Source organism: Alosa alosa, chromosome 1, assembly GCF_017589495.1.
Source record: "Alosa alosa isolate M-15738 ecotype Scorff River chromosome 1, AALO_Geno_1.1, whole genome shotgun sequence".
NCBI lineage: Eukaryota > Metazoa > Chordata > Actinopteri > Clupeiformes > Clupeidae > Alosa > Alosa alosa.
Window position 1 is genome coordinate 10,699,972 of NC_063189.1, and position 26,597 is coordinate 10,726,568.

General features: G+C 40.5%; 1 protein-coding gene across 1 annotated transcript in view; it reads left to right on the forward strand.

Annotated features, from left to right (window-relative positions):
• Positions 1–16,070: 16,070 nt before the first annotated feature.
• The window catches only part of agap3 (ArfGAP with GTPase domain, ankyrin repeat and PH domain 3), a 130,103-nt gene continuing 119,576 nt past the window's right edge, over positions 16,071–26,597 (forward strand). Inside the window, exon 1 of the mRNA XM_048259638.1 lies at positions 16,071–16,908. Within this exon, the coding sequence (XP_048115595.1) occupies positions 16,527–16,908 (382 nt within the window). The 5' untranslated portion in view covers positions 16,071–16,526. The remainder of the gene's footprint in view (positions 16,909–26,597) is intronic.

The following is a 26,597-nucleotide window of genomic DNA, read 5'->3' on the forward strand; positions in this document are numbered from 1 at the left end:
TGCAGTACATAATGCTGATAAGATATCATCAAACAGAGAAAATGCAGTAATTCTACTGCACTTACAAAATACTGAAGCTGTGTGTGCAGCTATAACAAACAACAAATCAAAGGCCTTACAGGCAAAATCTGCAAAGGGAAGTGGGTGACATGAAAAAAGCTAGATTTCTCCATTCATGCAACAATATTCAACAATAGTCACAATAAAAAAAATTAATTTTCATATCCTACACAGGCTACACCAGAATATCTAATCAATCATTGTTTTTTATGGTGGCTCAGATGGGTCATACATAATTAACATTTCAGAAAACAAATTACAAAAATTACAAAATCAAAAACAAAGTTGCATGTTTTGAAACACTTTTACCAGATGTGGCACCAATTACTGACACAGAAAGGAGGAGAATTCAGTAATCGAAGAACCTAGAGGACATTGCCCAGATATTCACTAAATTTAGTGTGCCACCAGAGCATCTCTCTTGTAATACCACTTTGCTCCTTTAGGGCTGTATCAAATACAGTGCAAGTCAAAGTTTTAAGGTGAATGTAATGGTGCGTTCAAATCAACTTGAATCCTACAGAATAAACAAAGCCCCTTTAATGTCTAGAATGTAAAAAGCTGATTAGTGTTTTAACACAGTGTATTCTGTTTGCTGCTCACAGTTAAATACTTGTCAAGTAGTTCCACAACAGCCTCCCCACTTTTCACAGGCTTGCGTTTTTATGCCAAAGTGTTTATTCCCTATGGCCATGAGATATGTTGTTATATAACTTGCAATAAATGTTTTAGAGAGTCATTGTACGCAATCCTTGTATCCTCAAGAGTAGGCTGCTCTTAAAAAGACTACTCATTAGTCAGAGCACCTAGCTAATGAAAAATAAAGCAGAAAAGATTAACAGGCTCAGAATTCTTAGTCAGGGGACAAGGTCTGCCTGAAGAGCTTGGCAATAATCTCACCACACTCGAAGAAGAATATGTTCAATTATTTATTGATTTCATAAATAATACCCCTCAAGCCTATTTCCGTTCTGTGAATTGAGAGGATCCCAGTGAGTTATTTAATATTCATAGCAGATCCGTCCTGAAACCTCAGACCCTGAGTTCTTGTTCTTCGTCAGTGTGAACCGGCAGAGGCTATGAAGGGGCTCGGTCAAAGAGCCAAGACATGGTCGAACATGCACAGGGACTGCCAGAGACGGACTGGGACAAAAAAATCGGCCCTGGCATATTTGGCCCAAGTGGCCCTCAAATCGGTTGGGGACACCTAATTAAATACAAAATCTTTGCATTTATGTGTCGTAGACCACTGAAAGTGAACAAATGAGGCCTCATTGGCTATCACTCTGACTGATCAAAGTTAGCCATGGAGCACATGGTCTCATTTCGGCAACACCAGGGCAGCCAATAAAGCTTCCCTGTTCTCCAACAATCACGTGTTGATAGCCTAGGACAAAATTATATAGATAAGATAATTCTTTAATTGTCTCCCAAAGCAGAATATATATACTCTTTTGAGGGAAATTTGGTCTCTGCATTTATCCCAATCCGTGAATTAGTGAAACACACTCAGCACACAGTGAACACACAGTGAGGTAAAGCACACACTAATCCCGGCGCAGTGAGCTGCCTGCAACAACAGCAGCGCTCGGGGAGCAGTGAGGGGTTAGGTACCTTGCTCAAGGGCACTTCAGCTGTGCCTACTGGTCGGGGTTCGAACTGGCAACCCTCCGGTAACAAGTCCGAAGCGCTAACCAGTAAGCCATGACTGCCCCAAGTCCAAGACAGTGAAGGAAAAAGACTTACAGACAACCCCCCTCCCCATATATCATCAGTAAGACGTGCAACAATACACATTCCTTGGGCATGCTCCTTGGGGATGTCTCTCCTTAATACACACAGAGTGTAGCAGCCTGTCACTGAAACAGCTGTTCAGTGTTGTCAGTGACATGCATTGTGTGACGCTCATTACCCAGCATAGATGTCAGCTTAGCTACCATCCTGCTCTCTCCCACTATCTCTGTTGGGTCCAGCTTGCATCCCAGAACAGCACTAGCAGTTCAGTTAACGAAGACATAAGCCTAGTTTTCAGACACAAGACTCACTCTATCAAGGGAGGCATAATGCATTTATCAAAATTGTGAATATTTGTGAAGAAATGCCTGTTAATGGATAGGCATATATATGGTCTGCTGTCATCCTCGACAGTCCATTTTGGAGTGCCAGCATCCTGGACATCATGGTCTCCAGAGTTGGTAAGAGTACTATAGTAACAGTTATCTTCACCTTGCAAGATATCCAGAGCTACTGTCAGCGGTTTCAGAACACTGCAGTATTCCTTTAGGAATAGATGTTCACACTCTGTCAGGGCTCTAATGTCCAGTCTAGTACAAAGCTTATTCAAATCTTGGGCCGGGATGTCACTGATACGAGACATGTCATTGTGGTAGGAATTCCACCTTGTAGGGCCACAGTAGAACGGCTTGCCTTTGTCCAAAGAGCAGCACACTTCGCCGTTGCACTCCTGTACACAAATTTTGAGTCACTGTTGGATGACAGCCATTTGTTGATGTCATTGCATGAGATCAAATTGAGAGTATGCAAAGCACACCTAAAATGCGGGGGAAGAGAAAACTGTCCTTCTGTGGTCCCAACCAACTCTTCCATATCTGTGAAAACTACACCTTGCTCTTCATCCTCCTCTTCGCCAGGCTGAGGGGGGCATACATCTTAAAAGCTTTAACAAAATTCGACCCGTTGTCTGTAACGGCGCCGGTGATCCTATGTGAAAGGCCAAAAGCTGAGTGAATCTGTTCCATTTCAAAGCCTATAACATCATGTGCATGCCTGCCCTTTATTCTTTTGCATGCGATGGCAGTTTTCTCATGATTAAAGTTGCGTGGATTGATCCAGTGCACATTAATCCCAAAAAAGCTTTTGTTATGGCTACTCCATATATCCGCACATATATTGACACATAAGCCTACTGCAAACTCAAGTTTTCTTGAATTCACTCTCCATTTTTAGATAACATTCATCCAGATAGCCTGTGAAAGTTCTACGATCTGACCATAGGGTGCCTGTCTCCTGCTATCGGTATCTTGCTAAGTTGCTACCTCCTGAAGGAAAAATAAAAAGTCCCTCATTGCACTTTTTTTTTTATTATTATTTATTATTATTTAGGTTGTTTCCATCCATGTGCACATGCACAGGGAAACTGCCAGTAAAGGTGCATTACCAAACTATTTTAGAAACCACTTCCCATCTAGCCATGTAACGTCAATGTGTTTCAAATTCCAGTTACATAATGGCCATGCCTGATGGTGCCCATGCAGAGAGCCCTCTCTCTCTCTCACACACACACACACACACACACACACACACGTCCAGACCTCAGTCAATGAGTGGGTGGGTGGGTGGAAGGAGGAGAACAGAGCACTGTTGTATTCCGGACAGCTGGTGAGGTGGCCGGGGAATGCCAAGAAGGAAAATCCTGCCGACTACATTATATTCCCGCTAGCTGGATGAGCCTCTGTTCACCATCCCATGTGCCAATAAAACCATCTGTTGGGACAAAGATGACCATGACCTACACACAGGCGCATCAAAGGAGTACGATCATATACAATGTGATCAAATAGTTTGTGTGTGTGTGTGTGTGTGTGATAAGCCTCAGGCCTTAGATGCTTAGAACTAAAAACATGATTGTGTGCTTGTTTCTAGCTGGCCGTTTATAAACTCGGATTAAGAGAGCAAGAAAAGATCAAAAGGAGTAATCAAAATGTATTTCCAACCAGTGGGCTAGTCTTCATTTCCAACCAGTGGGTTGGTCTTAATATCCAACCAGTGGGCTAGCCTTAATTTCCAGTCGTATGGAAATGGATGATGGATTGCTGACATTGTTGTGGTTAGGTTAAGACAGTGTTGGGGAGTACTGAACTACATGTAGATTTAGTCATTCAACTACAAAGTATCTTGGTAGCATACCTGCCAACACTCCCGTTTTACCAGATTTCTCACGTATTTCAAGGTAATCTCCCGGCGCCCTCCGCCTTTTGTTATTTCTCCTGTAATTTCCATGACCATCAAACTTCAGTTTAAAGATGCAGATCCAGTTGAGTAGGCCTAGCATACTCCAGAACTAGCTGTTGTCAAATTGTTAAGGAAGACATTTAGTGATTACTAGATGACATTTTTGTGTATTGAGTGTTGTTGATCCACAATATAAATTGTGTCCTGGGAACATAATCTGGAGGTAGGCTGCAGGCAGCAGGCGGATACATAACTGGCATTAGTATCTCGTTGATATGCGTAAAATCAACGACCAAAATGCAGTGTTGCAAGGAGTGTATGAAACTTACACTTTTTGGAAGGCTAGATGTTGGCAGGATTCAAATAATCACTTTTTTACCATTTTTGTATAGTTCACTACTGAAACTAGAAACATATGCATTAAGAAACATGGCCAATTTTTTTATTATTCTTATTTTCCGATTGCTTCTCTGTAATCGAACTCCCTTTGACCAGCCCTGCTCCTTATTCTTTAATCCTAATTGCTGTGGACATGCCCTGTCAGACATTACCACACTCTTGAACGTTAGTGCCTGTATGAAAGAGCGGACATACACACTATGAACCACTGAACATTATACAGCTTCACCAACTCAACTTATGTTTTTTGTGTGTTTTTTGTGCTATGCTTTTAAAGTGTGTGTGTGTGTGTGTGTGTGTGAGTGTGAACTATGTGCTCTCTCTACTGCACCAACATAAACACAAATTTAAAAACATTAATTTTATTATTTTGGTTTATATGTCATAATGAAATATGATATATTTTATATGATGATACATGGTCACTTCTTGCACTTTCATTTTTCAGGTAGCTTTAGCCTTTAGTTAGATTGATAAGTATTTCTGTTTCACCTGGTCATTAGACATTGTGACTGTAATTCACATTGGACATTGTCAGCTTCATTAACTTTGTCTGTTATTAGAAAAGAGAACAAACTAGATAATATTCAGATATACCATGGCAATGCTTGGTAATCTGGATGAAATAGTTCTGTGAATGGCCAGTAGATGGAAACATTACCCTTTGTATTTATTTTGCCAACGTCTTATGGCAAAGGAAATGTGTTTCCTCTCCATTCTGGATTGGATAGTCAAGCTGCACATATTCTACTGTGATATCCACAACTCATGGCACTTGGGAGACTCAGTTACTCAAGTGAAAAAAATCCATGATGCTTTTCTTGTCCTGGCAACCATTAGTGTTCTATCTTTGTTCTATCTTTGTATTTTCATTTTTCCAGGTGTCGACTAGAAGAGAAAATAGATGCCACACCTTTTTCCTCTTGGTCACTTCCTCGGAAAGTCATGCTTGTTTTTTTTTTTCCATCTGTACCTCAGTGCATCTATCTGTGGTATTTTTGTCTTCAGAGGTGTCAGAAATGGGGAATGGGGGAGGGATAGGGCGTGTTTATTTTATAGATTAATGAGATTCTCAAATGCTGATTGCTGCCTGCTCCCATTAAACAGCGTGGGGACAGGGAAAAAGGAAAAACATGTTTTATCCAATCTGTAAGTATACAAAGCTTTAGACTGAGCTCCACCCTCCTAAACCTTTACTGCATCCTCATTAGTGTTAATGAATAGGAAATCAAATTATAATCAAATAATGAATAGTGATCAAATGTGTTATCTTTAATGGGTGGGCGTAATCTATGTACTAATGTGGCCAAAGCCTTCACTGGACAATATGACTAGATATATTGATAGATAGAAGCTTTATTGACCTCAAGGGAAAAGTAGTATGTTGGTGCGCACATCCAAGGCAGGTGCTGGACAAAAAGTGCTAGGCTATCAAAGAGTGGATTGTCCGCACACATGCTCCCATCAGGAGTTTTTATTGATTTTCACCCGTGTGTAACGTTTCGAGCTAAACGCTCTTCATCAGACTTGAATATCAGACAGACAGTCGCCATATTTAAACAAGTACAAAAGGTCACATGACCCATCAGAGTGATATATTTAAATAGATTTACAAAACACTTATATACATATATACACAACGTCATAATATCTACAAAAAACATGCACTTATAGAAAAACATTTATATACTATACTTTGTAAAAACAATTTTTTTAAAGAGTACAAGCTTCCACCCTATCAGAGTACTTGGCTGTGTATCAGGCCGCATTAGGCCGTCATAATAAGTAAACATGATATTGGCGTCTATTCAGTCTACAGGTTACTAATCATACATTTCTATAAAGGAGACTACATTCACATTTCGAAAATATAACCATATCCAAAGAGCACACCGTCGAGTCGAGACACAACATCACAAAATCAGTTACAGAAAAGGCCTAATACTGAAGTCTTCATTTAAACCTTTAGGTGCCATTGTATCCAGTGTGTAAATCCAGTACAGTTCACGTTTAAGAAGTAGAGTGTCAATATGCCCCCCCTCCGGGGACTCTTAATAGATTCTATTCCGATGTATTTTAGAGAAGCCACATTATGTCTAGCCTCTTTGAAGTGAACTGCCACTGAACTTCATATCCTGATTGCGAATTGCGGATCTGTGTTCTGTTATCCTGGTTTTGAGTGCTCTTGTGGTTTTACCCACATAGGCCAATCCACAGGGGCAAAACAGCATATATATTACATTTTTTGTTTGACACGAGATGATGCCCTTAATTTTGTACTTTTCTCCTGTGTGGGGGTGATTGAATGTGTGTGTTTTGTATGTGAAGTTGCATTGTTGACAATTTCCACATTTATAGTTTCCCGATTGGACATTGCTGAGAAAGTGTGTAGGGGGAGGAGGTGGTAAGTCCGCCCTAACAAGCATGTTGCGGAGGTTTGGCTGTCTCTTATAGACAACACGTGGTGGTCCTTGAAAGATCTGTTTCAGTGTCGGGTCTGTATCCACAATATGCCAATGTTTTTTAATAGTCCGTTCGATATCTTTGGTGATGGGAGAGAACTGGACACAGCAAGTAATCCTAGGCACTTGATTCTGGGCTCTTTTCCTGCTCAGACTCTCGGATTGGGACATTTTATCAAATCTTAGAGGCTTCTGTGATCCAGTGTTCTTTGTATCCCCTTGTTCTGAATCAATCTTTTAGTATGGTAGATTGGATCTGGTAGTCCTCATCTGAACTACAAATTCTCCTGATTCTATTGAACTGTGATATGGGGAGGTTTTTCTTAAGAGACGTTGGGTGATATGACTCCCCATGAAGTAAAGAGTTTCTATCGGTGCTCTTACAATACAGATTTGTATTCAGTTTTTAGAGTATTTCCTTCCCTTATTACTAAGATGTCCAAAAAGTTCATTTTTGACTCATCCACAGACATGGTGAAATTTAGATGCTGATTACTTTCACACATGTATTTATGAAATTCTTTTAGTTGGGTCTCATCCCCTTCCCATATGAAAAAAATTTCGTCCAGGTACCGTTTCCAATAGGATATGTTCTGTATGTAGGGATTCTTTTGTGTGTCGAAGATCACCTCTGATTCGAACAGTCCCACGTAGAGAGATTCAAAGCTGGGGGACATTTTAGATCCCATCGCCACACCAGAGATCTGGAGATAGAAATCAGTGCCAAATAAGAAATAGTTATATGTTAGGACACACTCAATCAGATCAAGAAGGCATTCAGTTTTTGGGCTATTGATAGACCTTTTTTCCAAGAAAAATTTTGTAGCCTGTAAGCCACCCTGGAAGGGGACATTTGTGTACAAAGATTCAATGTCCATTGTTACCAGGAATTGTTGGGAATTTTTCAATTTTACAGACTGGATCATTTTGATAATCTTTCACATATGAAGGGAGTGAGACGACCAAAGATTGTAAAGTATGGTCTACAAATGATGAGATTTTTTCAGTCAGGGAGCCAATAGCCGCAACAATGGGGCGTCCAGGTGGTGTATCTGTAAATGCTTTATGGATTTTAGGGAGAGTGTAGAAGACTGGAGTAATAGGGTAATTCACCTTCATGTATGCATGTTCATGTTTGTTTATGTCCCATCTCCATTTGTTGGTTTAATTTCTCATGCAGCTGGTTCCTGAATTTCAAGGTAGAATTCCAATTTCCTTTCAGCTGGTTCTGTGTTTCCCTCACATAACAATCACGGTTGAAGACCACAATAGCCCCGCCTTTATCTGCACTTTGAATAATCAAATCTGTATCCTCTTGTAACGTCCTCAATTCTTGCCTTTGAATTCTAGTTAAGTTATTTCTAACTTTATAATCTGTTTTGTTGCGTGTTGCAGTCGTTAAGTCATGTTCAACCAATCTGCAAAATGTATCCAGAGAAGGGTTTCTATGTTTTGGAGGTATAAAGTAGGATTTACCTCTGAATCGAGTCCTTGATTGCATTGACGTGTGTTCAGGTTCATCTTCGGATGATTCTGAGGATCCCGTAGTACCAACAGATGATGTAGGCTGTAGCATTGACGTCGATATATCCACCTCCACCTGGAGGGCGGTAACATCCTTAGAACCAGTGGGCCTACTAGAGCCAGCGTTGTCATAGGTTAAAGTAGGCCTAGATGTGTTGCCATTAAAGAATTCCTTAAGCCTCAGGTTACGAAAAAATCATTGTATGTCTATGTAGGTGTTAAAGTCATTGCATTGAGTTGTCGGAACAAAAGACAGGCCTTTGAAAGGACTGAACTACAAGTATCTGAAATGGGCTTACCAGATAAGTTGATCACGTTCAACTCCTGTGTAGGCTCCGAGTTGCATATCGACTTCTTCGAGGGTCTTTTGCCGCTTAGCTTATACAACCATAACACAACAAACACACATACACACATACCGTATATCTCACACACATAAAAATCACTCACAGAAATGTAAAAATGAAAGAGCATGTGAGGTGAATACAAAGGTCTGGTATGGACTGACCATGTGATGCAAAACTGGCTTAGATAGGCTGCAATTTATAGATTTAAATTGTCCAAATATCTCTAATATATGCAATACAGAACAATATGGTCCCATACAAATTATGCTTTGTCTGTGATGCAGCTCAATGCTGCCTTCCATTTACACTGACACAGATGCACTGTCACACCACTGGCAGCAATACCTAAAAGGCCTGACAGTGCTGGTATTATCAGTTGTCAGACAGGACTTTTATTTAGGTGCCCATTTCAGGGATGGAAGCACAATTACAAATGTTTGGCTGTTAAGTAACATTTGTGTGTGTGTGTGTGTGTGTGTGTGTGTGTGTGTGTGTGTTTGTGTTTTGCACATAAAGTGGTACATATGTTTGCTCCCTGGCGATGAATTGCATTGTAGGGTGCACTCTCATACGAAGCTTACAACTAGCTACAACTACTGATGCCAACTATTCTGATTGAGTTGGCCTCAGATGGCACAGAGGATGACTTGGACTCTAACAGAGTGCAGTCCTAAATGGACATATCATTCACCTTGCATGATGTGCTGCTCATCTCTGAAAGCATTCACAGCCTTTACAGATGCACTGTTATGGCTGGAGGGCACCTTCATATTTTCACAACATCAATCAAACCAAAGCAGAGTAAGATTTCCTCCATTGTTTCAGACCACACTCCTGTTGTCACTCCTATTGAGATAGGCTGGGGTCTATTTCCTGCCCAGTCCAGTAAATCACAGGTCGTTTCTGTTATGGGCAGTAAGATACCCAAACAAGGAGAAGGCAGTGAGACTATCACACAGGTTCACCAGACTGACAAAGGTAGTTGCTTTCTCTGAAGCTAGCCTCTCGGCACACTACGTGGGTGTCAGAGACGGCTTCTGTTTAGACCAGATATGCCACAAGCAGGAAGATTACTTTTTAAAATCAAGTTTTTTTATGTCACTTAGAACACCCTCCACATTAATTGGCACTCCTGGTAAAGTTAAGTAAAAAGAGGCATAAAATAAATCTTTTGGCAGTTTAACTTGGTCTCGCAATGAAATCAATGAGGGAAAACCCAACCTTGAAATGAAACTAATTTAATGTAGGATGCCTATGAACATTCAAGCAGTAATCTATGGCCTGTTTCAATAAGGTATTGAAATCAAGGTGACAGAGATCAAATGCCAAAGTTATTCTTCAATATGGAAAGGACAACATAATGCACAATTCAAATAACCTTATTAGCACAATGTCCACTATGTTGTTGCACAACCAATGCAGGTCATCACCAACCCCATGTACCGTAATTTCCCAACTATGTTTATACATTGACTTTACAAATGTCTTCAGCTATGAGGTTAATACACGGGGTCAGTTAATGTTAGTATTAATATGGTTTTGTGTTTTTAATTTGCATAAAACACTGTCATGCGGCTAATACACAGGAAATTACTGTATGCTAATACTGAATGTTTAAAGGTATACTGTGTAGGTTTAGGTATTTAGGAGTTTAGAGCTCCCTCTGGAGTCCCTCTTGGAAGTTGCATGGCTGGTTTTCTCGGGACTCGCTACGTCCATGCTGTATATCTATGCTAGGTGAACGATTTGCCTATTACAAGTTAATTTACCATCAAATTGGCTTCATAAAAGTGTAAATCTGGCATAGTATGCCTTTAACCCTGACTGATGGACATCATGTATGGATTTATCAGCTCCTTTCTCTGCACCCTTCCCTCCTACTCCACTTTCTATCCAATACCTGCCCAAGGTTTCTTGAACCTGACCTAGGTGAGAAAAAAACTTAGCCTGTGTTCTGTGAGACAACTGCATGCAATGGCAAGTACATTTGCAATACTTGCAGTAGCTTCTAGACGATTCTCAAGTGACCTTGACAAATTAGCTTTTTTTAAATAATACATTTTATCTCATAAATTTGTCACCTGGAGAGGTGCAAAAAACCTCACCTGGCCTCTGTCCAGTATTCCATGTTATCCCCTTAGTGAGCACACACACACAGTTTCTGTTTAACGCTTCTCCGTGTCCCCTACATAACTTAACATCGAAGCAGCATCACCAGCATCATGTTGCTGACATTCTGCACATGGGCCTTGAAATGACCATTCCTAGAATTCTTTAGTTTTTATTTGCAGTTAGTTTGGGGCTTGGTCTCTCTCCTTGAGCCTCTCAGCCAATGATAAATACTTCTGTTGGTTTTAATTGAGCAGCAAATCTAAAAAACATCTATGACATCCAGGTCTTTATATCTAAAAGTACATTAAACAAGTGAGTCGATTGGTCCAATGTCATCAGAAGACACAGCTGAGTGTTATCAGCATATCAGTGGAAATGCCACACGCCCTGATGACACTGTCCCTGGGTCAGTGTGCAAAATAAAAAGGAACAAGTTAAAGCTGCAGTTGGCAAGTCTGACAGATTGCCAAAATTTTGAATGTTTACAACTCTCATGCCGCTCCCCCACTACCACCAATAACAGGCTCTAGGTGGAGGTAGAAGTGCGTTTTTTTTTTCTAAAACCGGCTGATTTATGTTGTTCTGTAGGAGCCAGAGGCGATCTAAGACTACAGGGGAAGCTCAGCCTCCTCTAAAATATCACGGAAAATCGCATCAAATAACACTATTACATTAGCTTCTAGCCTACTATTCCAACTAGAACATGCTGAAAACATGTTCATCTTCATGGCTAGTTTGTTCAGCATTAAGGTTTTGTCGGTTATTTATCGTGATTTCGCACCCGTACATTGCTGTGACGACACGATCCATCAAAAAACCCATAGATGCTCGGCTTCACTGGGGGCACTTACAGAGTGGGCTGATCTCAGTGCAGAAAAGCTACACGTTTATTGGACAAGCGCCACAAAATCGTCATTTCCAGGGAAGCCCGGCGTCTCTGGGAGTGATGGCCTGGACGCCGAGCTTCTGTATGATGATTGGAGGAACCGTCAAAGAGGCTGGACTCTTTGATTGACAGCATATGTCGCGATCTGACAGGAAGTGGTTCAAGTTCAAGGGATTCGTTAACGTTAGTGTTGACAGGTGAAGCAAGAGGCAAGGCAAGTTGCAGCTCAAATTCTCATAATGTGGGAGCAATACAGTCTGTTTCTATTTGTCTTTGTAAATAGCATACTGTAAATAAAACCGTAATGTGGAGTTACAGAGTTTGTGACTTGCTTTTGTTTCTGTTGTGTATTTAGGCTAAGTTAGGTAGCGCGCTATATAATGGTGCAGGCTAGGCTACATGATGATGCCATGCCAACTCTATAGCCTACTGTTTGTTTGGCCTATTCTGGGTTTTGGGATAATTTTTGCCCTCAAAGAACAATATAGCACCTTAATAATATTAATTTAATAATTTACCAGTTTTATCAGAGCTTCCCCTGTTCCAAAGAGCAGCAATCGCCACTGGTCGGAGCATAGTGTGGGTTTCAGTGAATATGATCAAAAAAATCTTGCCAACTGCAGCTTTAAATGTGAACTTATTGGGCTATACGGGTGTGGATGCCTTGACCACCAAACCCACCTCTGGGCCACTCAGGTTTGCACATCACCGTGGCTTAGAGATCACTGATGCCAAAAAAATTGGAGAGCTGACCCTTTGGCAGCATATGTCTCCCTCAACTCTGCTTTCATAACATTCAGAGCTGTTTTAAATGAATTTGTAGTGGATCATGTGTGATCATCCTTTACAAATCTGTACTGCAGTTACTACGCTGTACATCTCTGCTGTTTTTACAACTCCTAAACTGCCTAAACCTAACCTAAAAGGCTAATGCAACACCTAAACCTGCTTAAAAGGCTAATGCATTTACAAAATATAATGCACTCACAACTGTCAACAGTATCTTATGGAGAATGCTTATGTAGTTATTGTCTAGCCTTTGCAGTGGAGAAGCAAATCATTATACTGCTTTCTGCATAGCTTTTTTGGACTGCAAAATTATCAAGGGTCCTCAAGTCGAAAATATCCAGCCATTCCCCTGGTGTTCCATAATCTTAACAATCTTTCTGAACAATTGGTGCAGCATCAGCACTATCTTGGGATGTTCTGCCTTTGAAAGTAGGGATTTGTGTTCATTTGAAATCTGCATATGCTGTCAGAACAAATTAGATACTGTCAATGTTATACACTTGGTAAGCCTCTTTTATCCACAGGCGTCTCGAAGGAGTGCAGTCTTATTTACAGGCTCCTCTACAACACCCTCTAAAACATTAGGTCATTTCTGTGGTGTGTCATCAGACTGCAAGGCATTTGGTGACCTAACAACTTAACTACTGAAGCCAAAAGCAGCTAAATGTGCATGTTGTGAATAAAAAACACCATAGAATATAAAATAATCTATACAAGTAGTGGTAAATTATTTCAAAGTATCTACAGTAAAATGTTAAAAAAATATATTTCTCACCCTGATAGGAATTCAACAATCCAGTTCTGCCAAAAGTGAAGTATTATATTACAGTATGATGTATAAATGTCATCTCATTTCTAGATTGAGAAAACCAAGCATTGCTCTCCTGAAGAGAGCACTTTGAGTGGTAATTTGCAATCATGCTATGAAACAACAAACAACACATAACATCAAAGGATGATTTAAACTCGATGCAACAATTCTGAAAATATTCTTTCATCATGCAACTAGTTTTGGTATCATCTCAAAATGTATTTTGAAGAACAGACAGGCTGTGAAGAACAGACAGGCTAAATACATGTGTCATTCCCACCTGCCGTCCAGGATATGAAGTAAAAATGATTAATTCAGCTTGTTTGCATAAAGAGAGCAGTTTGTCTTCAGGACAGTCGTACTGTAATTATGGCAAAGAATAAGATCAGATAGTCTAATTACGGTCACCACACTACACATACAGTAGGTTTGACCACACAACAATAAAACACATGTATGAATGAATACTAAGATTCACTGCATTACTGAAGTTATTGTTAGCTATTGTATGTGTGTTCACTATGTTGACTCAGTTGTCTTTTAGAGTGCCTCTCCAAATGTTTGTGTTGTAGGGGTCTCAGTGTCTGACCTTGAACTCCATTAGTCACTGGAATCTGCAGCCCTTCTGAGGCGCATGGCCTCTGCAAAATGGGTGTAGTGTAGGAAAACCAGTAGGTGTCTCTTTTCTCCTCTCAAGCCTTGGCTCTCTTTAATACTGGGTCAGTTGCATTTGAAATCCAGGATGACACAATACAGTCTAGAGTTATAGGCACAATACAAAAGCCATACAGCTTTGGTCTGTATATTTACACATTTTCCTTATTTCACTTCTGCATCTCGACTTTGTAGATTTCAACCTGCTAAGAACAACTTGGTCGTTTCAGTGTAATTTCGTAACAGCACTATTTATAGAGGTTCATGGAAGAAACGTGCTAGTGACAGGGATTGATTGATTATTTTTTATTATTATTATTGTTTGACATGGAAGACTCAAAGATATAAAAAGGCTCACACAGAGATGTTTTTCATAGTGAGTGAGCAGTGATATTGGGAAAGTCAATTGAATTTCTCATGCTTTCAGAATCATTTTTGTACAGACACAAATAGGCCTACAGTACTTCCTGCACCTGCAATATTTATGTATTTGTCAAACACTTTTGTATCTACGTAAGTCAATAAAATCTATTAATCTGCTAATCAATACCCTTATTGTCCAGCCTCATAACTAAGCTTTCATTTTGACCAGACATAGTGCGAGGGGGTAAGTGTAGGAAGTTATATAAAACAGCTGAATGGAAAAACAAAGGCAAAAATAAAAAAAAATCTGCACACTAGATCTAATCAACTAAAATCTGAATAGATGTCACTGGGTCATCAGGTACATTTCTGGTCAAACAGGCTTTATAGTATGAGTTATGATTGCACAATGTATTTCTTTTAGGGTGAAAACTAGTCCTATCAGTGTTTTGTCGCACAGTGAAACATATTATCGTCTACACCGTTTTGAGTGAAGGGATATGATCAGCAATCATGACAATAACAATTGCAGTGTGAGCATTGATAAAAGAAAGTGTTCTGTTGTGATATAACCTTAGTTCATGTAAATCTGACAGTAGCCTACTAATGAAAGATTCAGCCATGCCTTGAAATAACAAATGCTGTTTTATAAGCAATTGGCTCCCTATAGTAGCCAGAATTAAATTTAAATCTCTCACTTTGGCCTATAGGACACTGACTGGATCTGCTCCTAGTTATTTTAATTCAATAATCAAGCCTTACATCCCCAACCGCCCACTGCGGTCTTCTGATGAGCGTCTGTTATGTCGACCAGTCATAAAAACTAGGACTAATTCAAGACTCTATTCCTCAGTGGTTCCATGTTGGTGGAATGAGTTGCCCAGTGCTCTCCGTTCCTGTGGTAGTTTTTGGTCGTTTAAGAGGGGACTAAAGACATTCCTGTTCAACATGTACTTAGTTGTTTAAGCGCTTATGTGTTATGGTTTGTATAATATTGTTTTATTTTCATTAGGCTGTTGATTAATTTGACATTATTGTTTATTATTGATATTCTCCTTAATGTAGTCTTACCATGTCATTGTTTTTATATTATTGATTGAATCGACATTATTGTTTTATTATTGCTTTTCCCCTCATTTTCAATGCTTATTTTATTAGGCTATTCATTGAATTAATATTGTTGTGTATTATTACTATTCTCCTTATTATATTTGACCAACATTCTAATCTGTTCCCTGTTCAATTTTAAATATTATGTTGTTTTGTATTTATGTGTCGCTTTGGACAAAGGCGTCTGCCAAATCCAACCATAACCATAACATAACCTGTTTATAAGGGTTAATGATGCTAGGTAGACCTCTCAACATTGAATAGAATTTTGGAAGCATCTGTACCAAACAGAAGTCATGGACTTAGCGCATTCAAAAACACACTGCTGCCTAGGAAAATGTTTATAGTTTATATAGTTAAATTATAGTAGGCCTAACCCCGGAGAACTGCTTATCAAGTCGATAAAGTTGACACAAATTAAAGTATTTGGTTGCATAATCATTGGGTATCACATAGTGATGTGCACGTTGCATCTTTTCTCCATCACAGATATCCAATCGAACTACACCCTCCCCCCCAACTGATACCCAATTACGTGATGTGTGACGTTGCAGCATGCGGAGGAGGGGACCGGGGAGGGACCACTAAGACCAAGAGGGATTCAAACGCGTTTTGATTTTAATGCAGAAACATTGCATCCAGTCAATGGGACCAACGCGTGCTGCATTAGCTGGACTCATTGTCTGCTTCTGGAAGGAAGCAGCTGAAAATATTTAAATTGATCAGGAAATAGATCGGATAGCTCAGAAAGGAGTGTCCATTTGACAGACATTTTGCCTAGCTAACCACTGTAAACAGCAGGACACGGCTAAAGACCCCATTGTAGTGGGGAAAATGGTCCAAAATCACGCCTTGATAATATGAGGTAGAACCGCGGTTTTGTTGCAGTCGGAGACTGAGTATTGATGCATCAAAGGACCTCCTCGATTGTAGATCAGTGAATACCGGACTTCTTTCTTCTTTCTCGACTTTCAGTGTTGCTGAAAATCTCAGCGGGTAAAATCTTTGATTCCGAAGAGTTCCTTGTTCACAGCGCGATGAATTTCCAGTCGAGTGTCCCTGTATCCGTGTCGGTCTCCGGTATCTCCCAGCAGTCGCAACCGGCCATGCCCACCCCAGGCACCGTCCCAGCGCCTGTTCCAGTACCGGTGCCCCAGTCCGTTCCACCCCAGTTCGGATCCGGATCGTCTGCAAGCTCAGGGGCGGGTCAGTTTGGCTCGGGAACCGTATCAGGCCCAGCTGCCCAATCTGGCCCGTCTGGCTCCCAGTTTGTCCTGTCCAACTCCGCAGCCATAAGGGCAGAAATCCATAGGTTTGAGTCCGTCCACCCGAACATTTATGCAATTTACGACTTGATCGAGCGCATAGATGACCTGGCCCTTCAGAATCAGATCCGAGAGCACGTTATCTCCATTGAAGGTAAGCATGGAAAATTTCCTGGCATCAGTTGCGCATGTAATTGGTGTCAGTCGATAGTAATTGTAGGCTTAAAGACAATAGTAACAGTGGCATGGCAGGCCACAACATTTGAAGAAACACAGCAAACCTATAGCCTAGTGATTACAGAAAAGTAGGCTACAAGGAGTGGCGTGCTGCATGTGTAGGCTACTACCACATTTGATTTATTTACCCAAGGCTGCTTTGTTTCCAAATATTGTAGCGAACATTGATTTGTACACAACAGACATTTTCCTGACATGTTGTTATTATAGCCGTACCCACTATCTGAAGTCAATGCTATAAAATGTAGTAAGGATATGCTATAAGAATGATTCAGACGATTTGGAAACCTATAGGCTTGCATGAATGAAATCTTCCATTGGTTGGGAAGTTCATGGCAAAACACGTAGTGGGAAATGGTGTCAGCTTTCACTTTAGCAGGCTATCACTGGTGTCTAAACAGAAACCCAGCTGCCATAGCGTAGGCTATATCTGCTGGCATCATATACTGGAAACTGTATTTGCTGAGATCCTGTTGTACTGGCTTGTACTGTTAGCCAGTTCGTCCTCCACATTTTAATAACGTGGGCAAATGGCATGTCTGATATTGTGGAGGTGTAGAAGGTGGGAGAGAATGTTTGACTAGAGTACCTAAGCTCACAAAAAAAAACACATCCAGAAGGCGCAGTTGTTTTACACCCGAAACAATCAACTGAAATAGTTATGATCTCATATTATAGGGTGTAATAGTGTATCGACGTTGAGGTGTCGTACTGTGCTGAAGAGCAGCCTACAGTGACGTTTGGGATCCAGTTAAAGCCCCTAAACCGTGGTTATTAGAATCCACCCATGAAAGTGTTCATCCAAAACTAACTTATTGTAACAATTTTGTGTGAAATGCTGCAGTTTGAAGATATAGTTGAAGATCTGCATCATATGACTTTCAGTCAAAGCAGTAAGCCAAGCCAAGAGCTGTAGTTATCAACGTGCTTCAAATTCACCAGTGATTACTGGTTTCCATGGTAGTTACAGTGAATTGTGACCATATACCGTAATGGCACTGCACTTCAACAAATAGTGTTTGAGACGTTTCAGTGTCAAACTATATTCCAGTGTTGGCATTCTCAAGTCTGTCATTCTGTTGAACACAAAGAAAGACAGAAGGCAAAATATGGTACAGTGTGTTTTGGAGGTGGAATAATCTTGCTGATCTTATAAGCTTTTTAAAATGCCTAACTTGTCTCCAACTCTAATTTGGAGATAAAGAAATCTCTAAAAATCTGATCCGATCAGATTTAAGCCATTGTTGGCAAGAGTGCCTTAATCCATTAAGATACAAGCATGGTGGAAGCTGTAAGGGGTAGGCTAAATATCTCCCTTTTAAAATTCAGATATTTTGCATACAACCTCAGACAAATAAGTTGATTAGAGGGATTGATAGGGTCTTTCATGTGAGGGATTGACTCCTCAAGTATTCACATATTGTTCATATTGTGTTGGATTTCAATCATGAACTCATAGATTCCTGACCAGGCCTCTTTTGTTTTGTTGAGTTTTACATGATGGGCCACATTGCTCTGAGTGATTCTGGCTCTCCTTCAGGTTCTTTTGCTTGTAGTTCCACTCCAAACATAAATGTCTGTCAGACTTCATTTTTCAAGTGTGGCTGCATTCTGACCCTTCCCTCTTGTATGGCCTTGTCTGCAATTGTTTAGTATAGCTTGGCAGATTTGTTTTGGGAAGACAAAATCCAGGTTCTCGTAATTGGTCTATTGTGTGCTAGCAGTTCATCGGTGTACAGTAGGCAGAAGGATGGTACAAGATTAGATTTGGAGATAATTAGGCCTAGAGATTACTTGGTAAAAGCAGAGGCTTTTACAGTGACAGTGAAATTACATTTACAGTGGCAGTGAAATTACCATTGGGCATGGGTTTAATTTGAATAGCACCATAAGTGTGAACCTTTTGGTTCAAGTTGACCGTTTGGGCGGCTATGTCTCCATTTGCATTGCATATCTGTGGCTGTTTCAGATTGCCCTCATGATATAACTGCAAAGTCGACTTTCCAGTTTCTTCCTGCACCTCCTTTTATCACTGAATATCACTGGATTTCCACATTAACCTACATTTCACAAATGAATGTTGACAATGTTGCTACGGCCTTTACACATCATATGTTGATATTGGCCATTGGTCTGGTTTGCAACTTCACTAGTGAATTGTTATATTGTTGGCTGAATGGACATTATTAGGGATGTAACGATTACCGATATAATGGTAAACTGCGATAAAAATGTTGACGATAATAATTACCGTTTTCATTTCAAACATCATGATTATCACTGTTGATTACATTCCACTCACGTTATCAGGAGAATACAGTAGCCTAAAGTTTTATTTTGAACGCTAACTTTGGTCTCACTCATTGCATCCAAATAACAGAAATAGCAAACTCCAAGTTATGGTAGCATAAGTTAAGCTATAAGCACATTTATACATGAAGAAAAAAGTGAACGGGACACTTTTTGAAACTATTTCAACTTGTGTAGGCCTATCAGTGCTTTCTGAATATATTGAACACACTTTTTGAAATACCGTGATAATACCGAAAACCGTGATAATTTTGGTCACTATAACCGTGAGGTTAAATTTTCATACCGTTACATCCCTAGACATTATTAACTTTAGTTATCAGATACAATGGTTACACAGTGTTTTTGACATTTGGTTGCAAATATAGTGAAAAAAAACAGATTGTGAACGCAAATTAATTTGTATGTTCCACATGGATTAGAATTGCCTGTGATTTGTGGGGAAATATTAATTGTGCTCTTAGAGAATGGGGTGGTGAGCCGCAGGTGCTGGTAGGCTTGATCACTTGGTAAATAATTCAGTTGAAGTGGATCTGGTGTCAGAGTAATCTTCAACCGCACTGCTGGAGCACGTTCAACAGGTCAGACACACACACACACGCACATACTGATGCATACTGGCTCCAGGCCCAAATCCAGCCTATACAAATCATTATTGAAAGAAATGTGATTGAAGATCTTATTTATCAATTTCCATAAAGGCAATTCATGGATTTAGTCATAGTTTGCTATTCATCAAGAAGAAATATATTTCTCGGAATGAAGGAACTATTATTACGTGATCACCATGACTACGACATAATAACTGTATAATAGACTGTAACATATCTCCTTTCTGAGGATATTTTCTACTGGCTGTAGAAAGTCACACACAAGTGTCTGTCCTGTACAGATGATCATGTGACGACAAATGCGGTTATGGAGAGTTACGATAGTGGGTTGTTGTTCATTTGTAAGGACTGTTTGAAGCTATGGTAATTGTTCTTATCAGTTGATTGCTTCCTGTTTCTATTGAACAAGCAAATGGCTCCTGTGTCCTTTGCTGAGGAATTGGTTCAGGCTTTCCTGTCTTATCATGGTCAATTAAACATTTGGCTTGAGTGATTGGATAGGTCGGAAAGCGGTTATGGGCAACTTGTTGCTTTAATGTAAAAGGTTCTTTTCCACTATTTCATCTCAGTTAAATTTCACAGCTGGTGTCATAAAAACATAGCAACATGTTTTTAGCTAGACATTTTGAAATGTGCATAACACTAAAATATTATCCTGTCCTGGTGTATGAGGATGTTCTTTGACATTTGATATATTTTTTTTCCCTGGCCTGCATATTTATATAGATCATCTTTGTGTTGAAAATACAAAAATTCAAGAAAATGTAAATAATCTACACTTTTTGGTTGTAGATTATGTCTTACAAAACAAAACCATCAAGATAAAGTATGGTGTGAACATATACATACCAGTCTACTGTAAATTCTTTGGTGGTAGGAAGCTGTTTCTGGAATGATTTTACAGAATCTAGCCATAGTTAAACAGGAAGTCTTATGTCCAACTTCATGTCCACAGCTGGACTGCAAATTTTGCATCAATTGTATATTATTGCTGTGTGCTTGTTGCTAAGGAACCAGTGAGTTGTTAAAGACCACTAAGAAGTGGAAAACACTAAAAAAATAACCTTAGAAAATGTATATGTACACACCTTGGTTTCTCTGCCTCTGTTTTAAAATCTGTTGTTGCAAGAATAGTCTCTAATTTTTTACATTGTGCTTTATTTGCAAGCTATTAAAGATGGGGCATGCCTGTCTTATTCCTCATTTGAAATGGAGACATGAATTTCCCAAGGAGCAGGTACAAACACTGCTCAAATGTAATTTGGGTTCACTCTTAACACTGCCACACTCACCTTTTGAAGCAAGGCAAGTCTGATCGCAAAATTGGCTATGCTCCCTTTGGGTGATTTCAACACAAATTGGTCTTTCTCTCTCTCTCTCTCTCTCACTCACACACACACACACACACACACACGCACGCACACACGCATCTCTCATCACCCATCTCCCTGCCGCACAAGTGTCAGTGGAGCTTGTTAAGCTCAGGTACGTTTAGCAAGAATAGCCTCCATACAGTATATACTAATGCCCTTTGTGGTCACTTGGAGATTGCAATGTAGTTAATGCGGTGACTAATGCACTTGTTGTGTTACACATCCTATGCAATCAGAAAAGAGAGAGGTCAAATATTGTGAGAGGGTTTGTCTCTATTTGGTCTGCTGATCACGTTGTGCATTAATAAGGTTGAATTTGAATGATTTAAAGTCAGCAAGATTCACTCATGCATGCATGCATTTTTCGCCTACTGTTTATTTCTTCCCTAACAAAGAGCCTTTTTTTTTTTTTTTGGAGTCTGCTTTGATTTCGACAAGGGGAAGGCCATTTTCAAACCTGCAACAAGTAGGGGACAGCAGTGGAAAGGCTTTTAGGGAAACTGTGGCACTGCAGACCTAGATCTCTGAACGGCTCATGTAATCTAATGTAATAACGGTTTATTTTTAGCTAAATTGTTCTAGCAGGAGAGCGTGTTCCATTTTACATGGCTGTCAGTCTTGGGCATATCTGAGACCATTTTAAAAGTTTCCGGATGTCTCTCAGGGTGTTTTTTCTCTTTACAGATAACATTTGCACTGTATGGGTAATGAAAGAAGTGAAGTTCTGGAGAGGGCAAATGAGTCTTAAAGGTGACAATGAAAAATATGTGTTGCTTGAATTCCACCATGTTCTCAGGACCAGATCAGTTTGGTTAGAGGTCAGTTTAATCCACTACAACATCTAAAATCTGAAGTCAAGTCATTCTATTAATCTTATTACACGGCTCTTCATAATGCTGCAGAATGCTCCATTCACTTGAAGGGCTTTCCCAATGTTCAGAGGTCTGATAATTTTGTATTACAGACTGCTGTCAAGGAAAATGGGTTTTGTGCCTCTGATTCAAGTCTTTCATATCACTCCGCAAGTAGTGCGGTCACTACCTGCAATGGAACTTCATTCAAAAGTGAAAGCAGACGGTTGACGGAATGTTTGAAAGTTCAGTATGTGTTACAATCTGTTTGTTTCTTAGCAAAAGCCACAACAAAACGGTAACAAATAAATGTAAAGAGTCATATTATGTACAGTTTATTTTTTCGCTTTGGGAAGTAGCCGTGTAATAAGCGTGTGGGTCGGGGCCCTGTCGGGACTTATTTTCCGATAAAGACCGGCGTTCTATGCATTATCCCTTACTTGTCGTCTCAGTGAAATAGCCCACCAGCATCAATGAGATGAAGATTGCTGCCCATTGTTACATGAGCTCAAACTAAATTAGATGGTTTATAGACCTACTAGACCTGTTCAAGTCATCACTGACAAAGTTGGCTCTGTCAGGCTAATAAACATTTCTTAATGCTAATTATTTTTATGTCTAACCTTTTTTTATTTTGTTGAGCCATAGACCACAGAGGCTGTCATCCATGTTCAGTTGTCATTTCTTGCATCTACTCAACACCTTCTCCTCTAATCTCCATTCTACTCTATAGCCTACAGAGAACAGGAACAGGGCTCAGTACGAGGTCTGTACCTTCCCATCCGATGCTGCAGTCTTAGATCTTTGTGAAGTCTTGAGAGGTGAATCTGAAAGTCCTGATATTAGCTCTATTGTCAATGGTTGTGACTGCATGATGACGTGACGTCATCTGAAGGGCAATGATTTTGCTGTGTGTTCTACTCATTGGTCAGTAATATGAGGTGTGAGGTTCTTACATTTTAGTTTTCTCAGTTGTCACAGCTATGTTATGTTGTCGTGGTCAGTGGCCCCCACAGGTCAAGAAATGTTCAAATTTCACTTGAATTGAAACTCGATTTTGGGCAGGTATTTGTAAGACTGTCTGGAATCCTCACCTGTGTTTTTTGTAACAAATCAGTTTAAAGGCACTAAAAGAACCCTGTGGTGGTGATAAGTAATGTTTTTTTCAACGGTCTGAATAATTCCTTTTGCTGGCTGATCTCTTGTAGTGCTTGTCAGAACAATGGAGATCATGCTTTTCCCTCAATGTCTCTTTGTCTCTTTTTAACACTCGTGATTTCACTCGATCAGGATTTTTGCAGCGCTTCTTTTGCGGCGCTTCTTTGTGACATACGCTAATGACTTGCTCTCTTTTTTGACCTCAGCCTTGACCACTGCACATTCAGGGTGGCTAAAATGGCATGGCGGAGAGGACGAAGAGTTCAAGTTCTTTGGGTCAGCTGGCGCTTTTACTGGGCAATTCTTTCCGTGCTACAGTGGAAAGGGGCATGGCGAATCTGACACTATGCTCTAGTGGTGACAGAGGAACAGAAGTTGCAGCAGAATGTGTCCCATTGTTCTGTCTGGACAAAGGCGCACTCTCCCGCTTGACTGATGGGTCTCTTTGTGGGGGCAGGGGCCCTCTTGCTCTTATAAGTACATTCTAAATTCCCTTGACTGGTATTCTGCCATATTTGATATAAATACATTGAATAGATTGTCCGTGTTCTTTTCCTATTTATTGTTAATCATCCATATCTGGTTGTTGAAGAAGATTCCATTTCTCACTGATATTCAGTGAGTGTTATTGTATGATATTCAAGGCTTCCCTTTCAGATTTGTATGATGCAAGACAGGCTTCCAGCAAGGAAGCTGAAACCACAGACAGAGACAGGTGTGAGTGTGGTTTGGAGCCTTCACAGTCTGTCATGGAGATGAAAGGGAGGTGAGCTGAGTCAGAGGTTTGTAGCCTCAGCCCTCAGGAGACATGAGGTTCTCACACACGAAGATGTGGCTATACATGACTCTCCCTGTCCTTTCGGAACGTCATGTTTCACTGTTTAATACTCCGAGCCTTTGGCAGTTGTGATGACCAGAGGACTGGACGCTGTCCCCTGCCTGTGTGCTTGCTTTTGCCAAGTGAAAAGGCAGGACCACAATAGCGGCACAGCAGCATCTCTCCTGCCACTGCGGCTTGGTGAGACACCAGATGGTTCGCTCGCACAAAACGGGGGCTTTGGGAAGCCAGCGGAGAGCAACAGATGAGTGAACGCATATGCCTCGGAGCCAGCGTCGGCTTGCCAGAATTCCCTCTCCTCTTTTTTTTTTTTTCGGGGTCAGGAACGGAATGGAGAGGTGCAGCGTGACCTGCGAGGACGTGACCGAGGGGTCTGTTCGGAGGGGAATCTTCTCACAGGGCTCTGCGGCCGAAGCACTTTTGCTGTTTTGCTTTTGCCTCCCAGTGGACTCCGCGTCTCCCTGCGGGCTTGGACATCCTGGCAAAAGTGAGAATAGCATATGTGAGGGCAGAATGGTGGTGTAGTATGACACCATGTGCTACGCCAGTTATTGCACCATAGGCAATGGAGTCTGCACATCCCACTCCTGAAAACTTGTCACAATCTCTTGCCACCATATTTCAGGGCCGTGAGGCTGTGGGAGCCAAATGAAGCTCACGGCAATTAGTCTGCCAGGGCCATCACCGAAATGTTGGTTTCATTAATCAATCAGTCAAGGCTGAATCATTTTTTTTAAATCTCTGACATTTTAGTAGCATCCCACTTGAAAACACCAGATGGATTACACTGATGGGAATTTTGCCCCTTAGTGGATTGAGTTTGTCATCATGTTGGAGCTCAAAAGCACACCTAAGTAGAGTGTTCTCCTTTGTGGGCATTTGTCTGTTTGCATTTTCCTGGAAATGCAGTCTTGTTGTGTTTTGGCGCTTGGTAGTGTAACAGTATAACTAGTCCTGGAGCTGACGTCATAATAAATAATACTAGACTGCTTGAATGTAATTTTGACACCTTTGGATAGAACATTTGCATGTAATTGGTGAAAGAAAGCTGACTCACTAGTTAGCTCTTTTCTCACAAACCTTTCTAAAACATCTGCATCAGTGCCTGTAATGGCATCATCTCCCATTAACTGTCTCTCTCTATCTCTACTGGTGTCAATTGATGTTTAAACACTTTGCACTGTGCTCTCACTGGTGTGATCCCTATCAGTGAATAGCTGAAATGAGCTCTGTAGAATATTGCTTTGGGCTCGATGAAGCATAACCTTAGTGCTTACTCCCAGCTGTGTTCCTTGCATTGGCTTTTTAAACAGGTGTGTTTCTGACATAGAGGAGACCGGATTCTCACTGCTTCTTCTATCATACAATGAGTGAAAAACTGACAGAAGAGGAGACACTTAAAATTGAAGGCATGCATTTTCTCAGCACTGTTTGTGAATGCGCGCTTCATGAAACTTTCACTGCTTTCCCAAAAGGATATAGCTTTTTCCAGAAGTCATGTCGGTTGTCAGTCCAGAAGCAGATTAACGCATCTGCAAATCTCTGTCCGTGTGGGTTTCGGATAAAAATGTGTCCGCTGCATTCATGGCACAACTGAAAAGGAATACGCTGTTGGACAGGGCTATTATTCTGATGGCATGATATTCTGATCTACTGGTCATTTCTATCTGCAAAATGCAAAGAGTAATAAAACATGATTGTTTTCTGTAATTGTTTGACCTGTATGTCTGGAAAACACATGCATCTGAATATATTTCTTTCCTGCACACAGTCACACCTTGAAGGAAAGATGCACTATAGTATTACAGATGTAAACATTGCATTACATTGCAAAGATTTGAACAGCTTTATCAACAGATGTGATAAATAGTGAATAGGCCACGTATTCCATGAGCGAAGATGCATTTCCTACTAATACATCAGAGATAAGACCTCAAGTCTGTTCCCATGATTAGTTTCCTAATATAGATCTCCCATGTTGTTTATTTAGGACCCAAAAGAGTGTTTTTTTCACCAAGTGCTCTCTGGAGAGAGGGGAGGGGGCGTAATTTAACCCCATTAGTGTTTACTCTCTGATTTCCTGTGTGGCCTGGTGGCAGACCTGACTACCCAAACTTGCTCTACTGCCTCGGTTGGCTCTCGGCCGGGGACCACGACTGTGCTGGGAATGTGTGTGTGTGCGGGCGAGATTGCACTGGAATGCTATGTACACAGGTCTCAAGAAAACTGTGTACACAAGTCTTGCCAGTAACCTATCTACAAATAAGCATAAAAATGAAACTTATTCTTTTTAAGCTAGCTGACAAGAGCCAAGTGTGATATACTGTGTTTGTGTGTTCTTGCAGTAGTTCAGTGGTGAACCTGGCAAGTACAGGATTTCTCAGTCAGTGGGGTCCTAGTATTAAGTGTGTGGATGTGAATATGTCCCTGATTAACTCCTCTGCAACTGCCATGCTATGCATGCA